The sequence below is a fragment of the Polyodon spathula genome, chromosome 15 (assembly GCF_017654505.1).
Source record: "Polyodon spathula isolate WHYD16114869_AA chromosome 15, ASM1765450v1, whole genome shotgun sequence".
Lineage (NCBI taxonomy): Eukaryota > Metazoa > Chordata > Actinopteri > Acipenseriformes > Polyodontidae > Polyodon > Polyodon spathula.
In genome coordinates this window covers 30,743,324-30,758,654 of record NC_054548.1, presented here as the reverse complement: position 1 = coordinate 30,758,654, position 15,331 = coordinate 30,743,324, and the positions used below count along the sequence as shown (strand labels likewise).

The window sequence follows — 15,331 nt, the reverse complement described above, 5'->3', positions numbered from 1 at the left end:
GGAAACCCTCCTCCTGAATAAGATTTGTTGAATCCTTTTCCATAACAACTTAAAATTGAAAATGTTTCTCACAAACAAAGGGAGGCAGTATTATTGTACATGAATGCGGTGGTGGAGGGAGGGGGGGATTTGTAGTTTAGCCAGGTACAGAGCAGGATTCAATTTTGAACAACTTTGCTTTTATACATGTCCCTATACTGTAAAATGAATTAACCATTTGTTGGCTTTTTTTTTAACGTTGTGTTTGATAGGGATAATGAAATGTGGTATGATTTATTATATTTCTTGCAAAGCACCTTGCACAGTTTCCCCTATTCATTGCATTCGAGTTAATATTACCTGACTCCACCTATGTTATGGTTGGCATATCTTGTGCAAATTGTCTGTTTTGACATTTGCTGGTGTGACAGGGAGTGAATGATGACGTCAGGCAAGAAGCAGAAACTGAAAGAAATAGGTAGAAAGTCAGGTGCAAAGCACAGTTTGGCACTATGTTTATTTAAACAAAAATAAATAAAATATTTAAACAAAAACACTGCTCACAGTGCAAAATAAAAGGTTGAAACGAAACTAAATCTCGAACACCAAATCCAAATAAATACCGTGGTGGTGCTTCCAGCATGTGTATTTACTGTTTACTTTTACTTTTTGTTTTTCTTTTAATGCTCTGCTCTTGCACACACGTTCCTCCTCTTTGAACACCCACCTACTCTCCACCCTGAGCAGGGAAAACTGCAGGGTTTTTATATGGGTAACCATCTCCCGACGTAGCAACAAATGGCCACCTTCTACATGGGGTTTTTGTGTTCATGCTGCCAAACACATATATTACACGGCTTTCGCTGTTTTTTATATATGCACACACACACAAAATACACATACAACAAAATAATAAACAACACAGGGGCGGAGGGGTACCCAGTTCTAAAATAAAAAAACAATACTTTTATCAGCAGGGCTTTGCCCTGCCCCCTTTCATGTGCAGGGCTCCTAGCCCTGTCACAGCTGGATATAGGGATTTAAGATGATTTACTCAAACACGAGTCGACCGATCTACAACAGAACCAATCTAACAGTACAGTACAAGTGAAATTTGTGTGTCCATAAGTCCTAAAAAAAATGTTATACTTCGTCCAACATCATTGTGAGCAAAAATCAGTTGGATTAATCCTTTTTGGGGGTATTAGAAATTGCCAGGTGTGATGCTAATGAGGATAAGTACTTGGATTTGCAGATGGTGACGCTCCAGTGAACATCAGATTAACATTGTGTAAGCTACTTTGAACTAAATAATATAGCTATACTAATGCAACTTATTTTTGGAAACTCTTCCAATGATCAAGTGTTATAGTACTGTAGGCAAATATTTTAGCTTTCTAAAGACACCATTATACAAGTTTCTACTGAGAGTTGAATCTAATTAATGGTGCATCTCCCTCAATACCAGCTGCTACAGACATTACACCTAGTTATGTTATTACTCAAACATAAAGACTTTGGAATGAGTGAGAGGTGTAGCCAATGATAATTATGGAAACCAGTCTTTTCTTAAATATCCAGTAGGGTTTATATTAGCCAATTCCATGTCTTTTGAAACAAAATGATGTATGAATTAGACAAATAATGAGTAATTAAGATTCAGGGTATGGGAAAAAATAAGTGAACCCATGGTTGCATCAGCTCAATTAAGGAGATAATTAGAATCAGGCGTTTAAATAATTAGGTAGATCTTCAGGGGTGAGTTTGGGAGACCCCACCCTCTATAAAGATCAGAAACTGAGTTTGATCTTCACCATAGAGATGTGTGGAAACATGTCATCCCACGATCAAAAGAAATCTCTGAGGACCTCAGAAAAACAGTTATTGATGCTCATCAGTCTAGAAAGGGTTATAAAACCATTTCTAAGGATTTGGGGCTCCACCAATCCACTGTCAGACAGAAAGTTCAAGACCACAGTCACTCTACACAGGAGCAGTCGTCCTACCAAAATCTCTCCAAGAACAAACCGGAAAATCATCAAAGTAGTCACAAAGAACCCCAGAGTAACATCCATGGATCTGCAGGCCACGCTCGCCTTGGCTAATGTGAGTGTTCATGACTCCACTATCAGAAAAAGACTGAACAAGAATGGGGTTCATGGAAGGATAGCCAGGAGGAAACCACTGCTCTCTAAAAAGAACATTGCTGCCCGTTTGAAGTTCGCCAAAGAGCACATGAATGATCCACAAGACTTCTGGAACAATGCTCTGTGGACAGACGAGTCAAAGGTAGAACTTTTTGGCTTCAATGAGAAACATTATGTTTGGTGAAAACTAAACACTGCATTCGAACAGAAGAACCTCATCCCAACCGTCAAGCATGGTGGTGGGAGTGTGATGGTTTGGGGCTGCTTTGCTGCCTCAGGACCTGGATGGCTTACCATCGTTGACGCAACCATGAATTCTGCATTTTATCAGAAGATTCTAGAGGAGAATGTCAGGCCATCCATCTGAGCTGAAGCTGAACCTAATGTCGGTCATGCAGCATGACAATGAACCTAAACATACAAGCAGATCTACAAAAGAATGGCTGCAGAAGAAGTAATTCTGCATTTTAGAATGGCCTAGTCATAGTCTGGATCTAAACCCCATCGAAATGTTGTGGCAGGACCTGAAGCGAGCTGTCCGTGCAAGGAAGCCCTCAAATGTCACTGAGTTGAAGTAGTTCTGTATGGGCCAAAATTCCTCAAAACCAATGTGAGAAACTGACCAACAGTAACAGGAAATGCATAGTTGAGGTCATTGCTGCTCAAGGGGCTGCCACCAGTTACTGAATCTAAAGGTTCACATAATGAAATGCACAATAGTAATTTTGTGCTGGTATCTACTCGACCTACATTATATTCAGTAAGCAGTGTGAGTCAGCAGTCCTGGGAGATCAGAAAGATCTTCTCAAGGGACATGGTAGTGGGTACCCAATAATCATCAGTGGCTGCATTGACTATAAAGACAATCTTCCAGGTGTCCTGGATTGACAACATTTGCAGAAAACCACAATGCACCAGATTGCTCGAACCTGCATATGTGTGCAACATATTGTGATAAACAAGAAGCATGCTACAGTGACCCAAATCTCTGAAAACTTCACAATGGACCAGATGTATACTGTCTCCACTCAAACAGTGCACCAAGAACTACACGTTGTGGGCTATTCTCAAATTTATATTGTTTTGCTTTTATATGGCAAATCACTTACATTTGAAATTCAGTACTGTATAGGCTACGTTTAAAACCTAAGCCTGTCAGAGAGAAAAACATAAATTCTAGTGAGGATGAAATGAAAAATGACATGAATGTATTGGAACACAGGGTGGCATCACTTTAATTCAGTCTTAGTTTCCTGTATGCTAAAAATTTTTTTTTTTAAATTTAATAACATAATTGATGAATATCTTTACGCTCTTTGTTTCCATGCTGCACTTATAGTTGAAGGAACATTATTTCTGGGTTTTTCAGTTCTTGTAGAAAAGCATTTCAGCATGTTAAACAATGTTCTAGACAGTTTGAATTTCAATCACTGCTTTTCCTGTGACGCATATGTTTTCATTTTCAACTTAGTTCCTTCATGCCACCACTCGGTTTCAAACAAATTACCATTAAAAAAAAGAGATGGACCTTGCCCATAATACATGTGCGTGTTTTCATATAATAAAATTGAGATAAAAAAAGTGTTGGCAATTTTATGTGATCTGGTATTCCTGTGGAATAGATCATGAAATCTGGTCGGTGTGCTTCTAACACCTGTTATGAATGAGATATTGAAAGTCAGTTGTGGGTGTGGGGAAGGGCTAAATAAAATAATAGAACCATTATCTAATGTATCTGCACATTTTAAGCACAACAAATATTAATTTTTAAATAGACCTGTTAAGCATATTTAATAAAAAAAATACTGTGATAAAAATGTAATTTCAGCTTTTACATTTAAGAATAATTGGTGGAAATATCCTGTGATACCACACCTTAAAAAAAAAAAAATAAAAAAAATAAAAAAAAATAAAAATAAAAAGAAAGAAACGTGCCTATATCTATTTAAAAAAAGGTGTGCATGGCAACCACCAGCCACAATACAGTCTTTGAGTCTTCCTCCAGTGTGGGTAACATGTTGGAATGGAATGTTCCTGCCCTCACCCTCCTGGTAGCTGACAGTTTCTGGGTGGGTCAGAGTATCAAGTGGAGGGGATTCGCAGTGTGGCTATCGAGGGGTGGGGTCTTGCTCTGACGATAAGGTGGTAGTTACCTCTCACTGGCTCTGTAGTCACGCTATAACAGGTAATCTTTAAAAGAGGCAATTATTGAGATTCAACAGACTTCCTGCATGAAATATTGTCACTGTTTATTCACCTGGCTTCTTGAAGAACTGGACTTTGGATCAAAGAACTCTGAAACATGTTTGACTGAATGACTAAGCAGACGATATCCCTTTTCATTTTTTAGGACAACATTAATCTGTTCTTGAAGGCTTGTGGGAGGCTAGGCTTGAAAGAAGCTCAATTGTTTCATCCCGGAGATCTACAGGATTTATCGAGCCGTGTTACTGTAAAGTAAGTGATTCCTTGTACTGTACATGATTGAAAATACTTGTGCTTGATGGTGTGTGAAGTCTTAAACACTCTATTAAGGTGTTAGTATTTGGTGCAACTGGGATTATGTGGAATAGTATTAGTCTGAGGAGGTGCCTTATAGTATTTAAATGCTGTTTGTAAAATGTTTTGCATACTGTAGTTACTGTCTTGTTTCCTTTGTCCACATAGTACACAAAGTTCATACTTGTGAAGTGTGTTACTCAGTTTATGTGAAAGATGTATTAGAGTTGAATTTAAGATTGAATTTAAAGTGAAATTTATGCTGTAAAACTGAACTTCACCCCCCGATGTACTGTAAAATACCTTATTAGTTTTTTGTGGTCAAGTATGAATTAGTTACACATTGATGAAACTGAAGTTACAAGAAAGCATTGATTTATTGCAAGACCGGCAGCTAGGTGATATGTAAATTGACTTATTGTTAACCTTTGCTGGCCACTTAACAGACCATTTACAAATATTTATAGATGGTTGGCTTTTTAAAATCATGCTTTTTACATTTTTAAATTTTTTTAATTTTAGTAATCTCCAATTATTATCTTCCAATTTGGCCTATCCAATTATTTTTATCGGGTCAGCTCACCGCTACCACCCCCGCACTAACTCTGAGCTGTGAAGACGAGCACACACCATCCTCCGAAGCTTTTGCCGTCACACTGCAGACCCGCCATGCAGCCACCTCAGAGCTACAGGGTCGGAGGACAACGCAGCTCTGGGCAGCTTACAGGCAAGCCCGCAGGCGCCGGGCCCCTTGGGAGCTCCCATCAACCGTCGGCAATAGAATAGCCTGGACTCAAAACAGCGACCTCCTGGCTATAGGGCACATCATTCACCAGGTGCGCCACTCAGAGGCCACTTCATCAGGCGATTTTAACATCAGGAGAGGTGTTAACTAGGATTAATCTTAGTGGCCACCATGGTCTGTACAGCAATGAAAAATAAATGAAAAAGGAAATCTTAACAAACATCAAATTGCTATTTTTTTTTTTTTTTATATGAAATGATTTTAATTGGGGCTGCTTGAAGAGCTTGTTTTTTGGATAGCTTAAAAAGCAGATGTGTGTAATTCTGGGCTTTTGAAATGAAAGTGTTATAAACTGAAGATAAAGTATGTTGAACAACCTGTTCAGCATCAACAACCACAGGTGAAAGTGGCAAGGCAGGAATGCCACAGACACAAACACAGAAGCTAAGGAAACTAGAATCAACTTGACAATGAGTGTTACCTGTCTGTGTTCTGTTTTTTGCAAGTAATTGCAAAACAATTACAGCAAAAAGAAAAAAAAGTGGCATTAAGCAGGGCGTTGCTTGTAATTTATAGTATGTTGGGTTAAAAGAGGGTCATTTCTATATTTATAAAAAAGTTTGATGTGCACTAAATGACTAGAAACGACTAGTATGTTTATATGACTTAGTCAGCACCTTCTACAAAATGGTCTTAGAGGAGAAAGTACATCCCTTACTTATAAACAGGTGTTGCTGTAATTGTGGCACTAAGTCTTCTCAGTGAATTCAGAGAGTAAAATAAATATTTTAAAACAATGATCTCCTTTTTTCAGGACTCTGGAAACTGACTATCTTTCAAAGCATTGATAATAACTTAGTGATGCATTTGCCCTTGCTGGTTTTAATCAATATGAACCCTTTATTTGTCCAAACACCCTGTCACTGTCTATCACTATTAGAGGCTTAAGTTTAGAAAAAAAGTTGCATGCTATTTGTATTTCTTACTTCCTTTTTAAATTTCCCTGACATTTAAGTGTTGTAAGTACTGGTACTGCAAGCCAAAACAAACAGGACTGCTTCACTATGTAAGGGTTACCATGACCCGCCCAGTTGTTCCTAGCAACCAACAACCCGTTCTGATAAAATAAAGTGACTGATGCTAGTATATTACACATCAAACACTGCCTTGCCAACATCAGTATGCTCAAATCAACAGCAGCTCTGACTTAACTATCTGGAAGATAATATAATAATACTGAATGTGCTGATCTCCTCTTTCTGGTCACTTTTTGAAACTTGATGCCACCATTCCAAAGAGCTGCTTTATTTAGGATATGTCTCTGCTAAATGTAGGTCTGCATTGAAAGTAATTATAGGCAGTGTGAAAGTGTCACCTCTGACACCTTGTTTGCCCCTGACACATTCAAGACCAGAATGGGTATGTGCAGTATGAGCAGTATTGTTATTATGGACAAGAGTGTATGCAGATCTGTATTCTTGTATATTGCTGTTCATGGCCATGTAATATACAGCATCAAAGTTTTGTGTAACATTTTATTGTGTTTTGATTGATCACTATTTTGGATGCACTTATGTTGTGTAAAACAAGGATGTGTGCTGTGGACTTCTGTACAGTATTGAGAGAGAAAAAAAAAAAAAAAAAAAAACTAAACCTACTGTAAGTTTGCATATTGAGATACAGAACAAGCAGAATCATATGATCCTCAAAACACTGATTTTTAAAATTCTATACTTTCTGGGGAAGGAGTTCCACTCCCTGGCACTTTTAAATTTATCCTTGATAAGCAAAATTAACCTGCTTTTCCCCTAACATTTATTAATTGGCTTAAAAAAAAAAAAGTTGCGTTGTAGGGGCAAAGATAGTGCTTGATTTGCAATACAGTTAACTTGTGTACCATAAGAAATAACAACAACGTACCCAAGAGATGGCTTTAAGCTTCACAGAATCCACCCAGCTTTGCTATTGTGTGCATACACCTGTGCTAATAGTTACATTTTATAATTGAACTTAAAACCAGGGATGGTGCAAATTTGCAAATGCAAAACATGAACTGAACTTTGAAGAACTCTGTTTGACACCTGTTGTGTTTTGCAGAAATATGCCAGTGTTACACAACAGGACCTCAAAACAAAATATTTACAAACCATTTTCCTATGGGATAGGAAGACAGAAGAAGAAGAATACCAATATATATTTTTGTCATCATACTTTCTGCCACAGTTGGGTAATAAAACACCTTTTTGTTTGTAGTGTAGTTGTGGAGTTTCCTTGAAGTACTCTGGTACATACTGTAGTAACTGCTTGTAGAGCCAAGCTAGGGGTACAGATTGATCTTCCAGTTAAATTTTACATTATTACTAGAACTGAACCACCACCATTTTTATATTCCTGAAAGCTTGAGTGGCTGAATCTTATGTAATGGGAATCTTAAATTATGTCCTGTCGGCATTTTGGAAAAAATCAAAGCATAAATTAAATATTTATTGTCAGTTACAGATTTTTTATAAAGAATGTGGTATTATACCAATCATTCATTTTTTGAGTATATGAAACCATAATGATTGACTCATTTAATTTTAGTAAGCATGATTCAACTGGATGCATGGTTACAATAATAACCATTAGGTGACAGCTGAAAATGAACAGGTTAATACTCATGAGCAATGTTCTTGAAAGAGAGAGAAAGACTAACCAAACATTGCTGTTTATTCCTAATGGCCATAACCAGTATTTTAAGGTAATTGTGGGTTTTGGTTTCCAGTATAGCTTTATACTGTATGCCCGTACTTCCCTTCATGACAAAGTCCTGTTATAAAGTCATGATCTGAAATCTGGGAGTGTCCATTTGTGTCCAGGGATTGCATCAATTTTGAAGTAAGTTGCGTGTTGCATAGAGATTGTGAAATAAATCAACAGTGCTGCACATGCTGTAGCCAATCAAGCCGCATTCTTACCGTAAATGGTAAAGCCAGCATTGTTATACTGTGCTCCTTCCCTGATCCTGTGTGTCTGAGATTGTTATTGAAAGCCAGGCTCCACCCTGCTGTATGACTTTAATGACCAATTCCTATTTGATTACAGGGATATGATTAGCCTCTGTAAACCATATTATCAGCTTTGATCAGAACTTTGAATTACAACTCATTCCATGTTATACCCTCTTCACATTTTGCATTTGAAAATGCCCTTGGCTTATGTTTTTTTTACTTTATTTGCAATACTATACTAAAAATGTAATGTAATATATTTGAACTGGTATGATCTCAGAAACCAGATCGGATACTAACTTTTTTTGTTTTGTTCTGTTTTGTTATGGAAACTCCTCAGGCAAAATCTAACATTGCCCTTCGCTTTGAGCAGTAACCTGGGACCTGACTCTTTTTAGCTTTCAAGATGATACAGTTTGTGCTTCATATTCTGTACTCATTCTCCTGGTTCTGTAAACTTTTTTTAACTCCTGCTGTGTGGGCTTTTTTACATTGCGTTTTAAGGTGCTTTTTATATTTACAAATACTTTTATTTTTGCATGTTAAGAGAGAAAAAAAATATAACAGCAATGGTAGATACTGGACACAGTAATATTTCAGCTGTCATGACATTCTCTGTTTCATCAGGGGTGGGTTCCTCCAGTTCAGGTCTTTGTTCCAACCATGTGTTACATTGTGTAGTTAAAACAAAATAAACAGCTCTCCAGGTCCTGCAATACTATAATGCAGTTTATAACCTAACTATTGAAACTGGAATGCCACTGTTCTATACGGTTCAGTCTGTTCTTTTCTATTGCCAGGTATTGGACTATCATATTGTACCTGTGGATCCTTTCACAGCGTTACTGTGATAAACATGAAGACAATTGGTTTACTTAGTGGGTTGATACAAGCAGAACATACATTGAAGTTGGGCTATGTGCAGATACTATATAAAAATCTATGACTGTGATGAAATTCAAATATTTACCAGTTGAAAGAGGGCATGTTCAGTAGTGGATAGTGGACTGTTCAAAGGAAATATTGTTCTACACGCTGCTGTAGTTTAATTTTCAATGCAGAAGAGTGTTCTGAAGACAGATTCACGAACGGTCGCACAATACTGTGAAAACTGATTTCATATTGTATTGGCCACTTCGTCACCTTTGTATTGAAGCATAGCTCTTAGCAATGGGTTGAAGTGGGCAGGGGGACATTAAAAATGATTAAGACTGGAGAAATGTGATTTTTAAAGTCTTAAAAACCTGCGTGCCTCTAATTGACATTACTGATTCATGAGTACAATACATGTTGTTTTTAAATATATGGCGTAGAATTACTTCATGTTCCTGAGAGTCAATGTCAAGCAACATACTGCAGATGAGTGAATACTTCTTAAATTTGTATCTAAACCTAAGAGTATAATGTTTTGCAATGAAGACCATATAGCGTTAAGCTGACAAAGTACTAATACTACTGTATCACAGTATTTGAATATGAAATTGACAGAATTCCACATGAACACAACCTTTCACTTTGGGTTGGAATTGTTTTTGACAGCATAATGTATGTTCATATCTTCCAGTACACAGCACATCCAGTTTTGTGAATTGGAGGTTAATCAGTGTAAGGTACTGTATGGCACAGCAATGTTATGCAATCCTGGCAAGTTGTGTTTTTTTTTTTTTTTTTTTTTTTTATACAGTAGATGCATTTGTGTTTAATGACTTTATTGCACTGAGGTGGAACACACACAGGAATGTAGTCTGGTGTTTTTTTTCTTTCTTTTTTTTCTTTAAATATACAAACCGTTTTGTGTTTTTTTTTTTTATACTTATATACTTTATACTTTTGGTTCATCTGCAAAAGGTGGATTGCTGCTTGTTAGAAATATAATACACCCTTTGTATCATTTGTATAATTACCGAAATAGATTTGCCTCACAGAATATGCTTGTAGATTATTTTTAAACAAACCCAGGTTTCAATGCCTCCTCCTGCATGTACTGTACCTGAGCATATTGATGAGCATATTCTTTTGGTTTTTTTTGTGTATTTAGACATGGTTTTTACATTTTGCCACAATTTGCAATTCTGTTTCGAATTTCTACTACCGTGTAAATACTCCCTATCGAACTGTAATATAGCTTTAAGTCATGTGAGGAAGAACAATCCTTTGTTTCTAATTGTAATCTCGTTGTAAATCTTGCAAGTGTGTACAATCCTCCAATAGAAATGTAGGAATTTGCTGCTGCACAGTAGTTGTGGGTTTAAAGAATTCAGAAAGGACTGATGTGAGATACAAGTCAGGAAGGAGGGAACATTGCCCAACTGCACTGGGAGACTTTTATTTTTATTTTTTTTTTGTGGGTTATTTTATGTATTTATTTCACTCAAGTCAATGTGAATTGAGTAATCATTTCCAGTGTTTTTTCAGTGTTTATTGGCTGTACACCGATTTTATTATTATTTATATTTTTTTGTAAACAGGGTGGGGATGTAAACCAAAAATCAGAAACCCTAATTATGACCCATTTTAATGACTTTCTAAAAAAAATGCAATTTCTATAAAAATTCTAATGCAAATATTAGTATTTTTTTTTATTGTCTCCTAGAATATGAAACCATCCTCATCATTTCTATACTGCCCCTCATTTGTACACCATAAAGAAGCTTTCGAAAGAAAAAAAAGATTTTCTCATTGCCTTAACCATTTCATGTATAAAATATTGAAAGTTGCTGTTGGTTTTGGATCCTACTACTTTTTTCCATTGCTTTATAAGGGGGGGTGGGGGGGGGGGAGAGATGTCATCCTCATATGAGCTCATCATGCATTTGCTTCTTCCGTGGGACCCCATATATATTTCTGTTCCCATATGAAGCTGCCATGCATGAAAGCATTTAATTCATCATCTTTCTCTGCAGTAAAAAATAAATACAAGTTACAATAAAGAAGTTAGTTGAGATCAGTTTTGTTGATCTGGTTGGCTCCATGTTGCTGTGGGGATGTTTTGCACATTTGTTTAGATGCCATTTAAAACTAGCGACCTAATTGTCAGCAGCGGGCTGATCCCCAGAGTGGCAGATATATTAAAATGGTGTGCTGCTTATGTGATGGGATTACATAACAGCTGTAAGACATGCTTGTCATCCCACGCTAACCTACCTGGCTCAGTTAAGGGATGACGGGTAATGCAGTAACTTTTACTTTGTAAATAATCTTTTTAATAACCAAAAACATATAATCATGTGTTCCAGATTGTGTACAGTATAATGAGGTATTAGTAACACATTTTTTTTCACATCTGTAGCATACATTAAAATATTAAGTACAGTACATGTAAAATAGTTTCCTACCACTCTACTACGAAGTAGTCATTTTGTCCCAAAAGTTTCCAATCTGAACAGGGTTCCACAGAGTTTACAGTACTAGTGTTATATAAGCTTACAGTTATTGTGTCACACAGCTTTTAACCAGCATAGTGTGCTTGGAAGTTATTTGGAGTTATCAAAAAATAAATAAGTACTGGTATGCATGGTATTGTAGTACTCCTGACCTGTGACAAAGTCATTAACTTCTAGAAGCTCACTGATTAAACAAGCACACCCATGAGATCACTTGTAAGTAAAACATCACAATTGTCATATCTTTATTGGCAATTCACTTTCACTCTCATTTTAAAAAGTTACTCTACTCTTCTGTTGTCCACAAAAAAAATGATTTCCATTACATGAGTAGATGAGTAAACTTCATGCTGATTTGAACTCGGCTCTCGCCAAATAAGCACCAACTAAGACATAACTTTACAGTAAACTAATGTGATCCATGTGCATCTCCATCCATTTGCGTTGTTTTCCATCTGATGATGTAGATATCCTTCTGTCTGGTGTTGATTGCTGAAGTGTAATGCGGGCTCCAGTGATCAGTTTATTTGGTCTCCCCAGCGCATCAGCACAAACAATGGCTGTGATGCTGGTTCTGGGGATCAACCCAGTGCAGTCTCCCCAGCACATCAGCAGACAACCGTCTGGATTGAGCTAAGTAGGGTACATCTCTGGGGTCTTCAAGTGGGCACCTTCCTTATTCTGTGTTTCGTGGACTAGCCCACGACACCTCAAGAGGGCTCAACAGTGATTCTGGCATCCCAGCGTCACCCCCCTCCATCCCCCACTCTGCTCAGCCCAGCCCAGCATACTTACCCTTACATCAGCATTGCTTTCTTTCTATTGTGCTTGAGATCCCCATCTAGAATCTTTCTGTCTCAACCGCAGCAAGTTGCTGCTCCTTTCTGCTGCTTCAGATAAGTTCTTCACTGTGCGACGCAACTCTTGGCCACTGAACCCGACATCTCTGAGAAACTGGGTTGTAGAGTGTGCCACAAATCATCGACAACCCACCTTCACTGGGTAAACTCGGACTCTCTCCTCGCTGTTCCGCTTCAGCAGCTAGTTGAGCATTCCGAAGTTTCTTCCTCTCATATGCCTCATCCACAGCATCCTCCCATGGCACTGTTAACTCTACCAGATCAACAAGGCGTGCTGATCCAGACCACAAAACAATGTCTGGTCGAAGGTTAGTGATGGCAATCTCGGGTGGAAAAATAAGCCATTGACCAACATCTGCCAGCATCTTCCAGTCTCTAGCAGCTTCCAGTTGTCCTGGGCGAGGGTTGGTTTTAACACCTTTTCTTGGTGGTTGCTCTCCTGGATGGAGGAATATTGTCTTTTGTGTGTAATGCTTTGATGGAACTGGTGGCAACTTAATGGTCAGGTTACACCTGTCTTCCAATGCTAAGGCAAACATTGCAGCACCTGGTCATGGTGCCAAGTAAACCATCCTTGGCTAAGACCCGCCTTGCATCCTGTCAAAATGTGCCTTAATGTTGCAGGTAATGAACTCAAAGGACATGAGGGATCCTCACCCACCCAGAGGTTTAGGTTCTGTGGTGATGGGAGAATATCATATGCTGATCTGATGAGGAAACTGATCCTGCTGTGTTCCATTTTTGTCCATAGGTCTTGCCAGCCGATCTTGCGTTGTTCCACACTCTCCCATTTCATCCATTCTCCCTGCTTGGCCTGGGAAACTGCTGTTACACACCTGATCCTCTCCTCCTGCTTTTGCACCTCATTGACTGCCAGCTTCCTCCCTAGAGCTGGCGTTGCCTTGTGCCATGTAGGAGGATCTGAACTGAGACCAAGACCTCCTTTTCCATGCTGAACTTGCCCCATAATATCTCTGATTCGAAGGGCATCCTTAGCATTTTCCACAGCTTTCTTTGCATCCATTTTCTTCCAATTTCCAACACAGATGCTGCATCCCTTACGCATTTGTTGTGTGAATCTACTGTCATTTCCAACCATTTTTTTGCGCACTTAAATTCCTCGGTTAGAGCAGAGATTGGTAGCTGCAGTATTCCTTTACCATAAAGTCCCACTCTGCTGAGGCAGTGTGGAGCTTCCAACCATTTCCTGAAATATGAATTAATTAAAGCTTTCAGCTTCTCAACAGTTGTCAAGGAAATCTCTGACACAGTCAGTGGCCACAGCAGTCTTAGCAGTAGACTAAACTGAGTAAAAAGAGTTTGTTTGCCCGGTAAAGCGCTGCTGTCTGTGCTCTTCAACCCTTCCACTGCTTGCTGTCTAACTTCTCCCACACGAACTGTATCCTTTAGATCCCCGTCGTACCATCTCCCTAGAATTTTCACTGGCTTCAGACACTGTTGGTATTGCCTCACTGTTAATGTAGAACCTTTTATCTACTATTTTACCTTTTTAATTATAGAGGTGCTCCTTGATTTAGTGGGCTTGAACTGCATTTGTGCCCATTCAGTGTTATTGGTTAATTTGCCCAATAACCCATTAGTGCAGGCTACTGTTGTTATCATGTCATCCATTTATGCTCGAGTTGGTGGTAGTTGCATTCCAGAAGCCAAGCGCTCTCCTCCTACTATCCATTTTGATACCCTGATATTTACTTCCATTGCCATGGTAAAAGCCAGTGGAGAAATGGTACATCCCGCCATTATTCCAACTTCTAGGCATTGCCATGTAGTGCTGAATTCTGAAGTTGAAAAACTAAATTGCAAATCTTCAAAGTAGGCTTTCATTTTGGATTTCATTTGACTGACTTGACAGTACTGATCAATGCCAGGCCCTTGCCCCTTCTCCCTCAAGCATTTCATTCTCCCTTGATGAATCTTCAAACCCCTGACCGTTGTCACCTTGCTCCAGCCGCAGACACAAACCTGGAGTTCTATGTCTTTGCTAACTGCAGAGCAAGATAAATTGGAACCCTTTTCATGTGTAAATATGTCTTGAAAGCCAAAAGTAATTTTATAATATACAGCAAGGGTTTCCCAGAGACACAATCATTAAGGAGGAAACATACCTGACCGTGTCGCAAGGCTGACTAGCAGCATTTTATTGTATTGCTCTACAGCAGAGGAATGTTGCACAGTGACCTGTGTAGTATCTTGCACCTTGTTACAATCTTCTTTGCATCTGCTCTTATCCAGCGTGGGTAATTGTTATGGCTTGAGGCTATGTACAGCATAAATAGTGCTTTAGTAATCCAGATTATGACAGTTTGTGCGTGTGTGTGTTTGGAGCAGGTGGAATAGCACCCTGGTTACCAGTTCGACAGCAGTGGAATTTGTTTGTTGATTAGGATAGCGGTCTCTTGTGTTTGGCTTGGAAAATTACTGACCTCCAGCATTCCTGGGGTTCTGTGTGGAGAGTGATTGCATAGCACTGGGCATTCCTGATGCTTCTGTCAAATATAGGGAGGGGTGGTGTTTTATTTATTTATTTATTATCTTGTTTTGAAGGTTGTACCATGTTGCACATTTTATGTACTACCAAAGTAGATATTTAACACTTATAATTATAAATTAACTAACACACAGTTCAGTACAGATGCAGGACATATACATATTCTATAATGCGTGGCATGTAGCGTTGTTTGAGGTTAACAATTAAATATTGTGTTCT

General features: G+C 38.4%; 1 protein-coding gene across 1 annotated transcript in view; it reads left to right on the top strand.

The window, feature by feature from the left end:
• LOC121327941 (LIM domain only protein 7-like) overlaps positions 1–15,331 on the top strand; it is a 77,570-nt gene that overhangs the window by 40,109 nt on the left and 22,130 nt on the right. Inside the window, exon 4 of the mRNA XM_041272305.1 lies at positions 4,477–4,583. Coding sequence (XP_041128239.1) covers positions 4,477–4,583 — 107 coding nt within the window. The remainder of the gene's footprint in view (positions 1–4,476; positions 4,584–15,331) is intronic.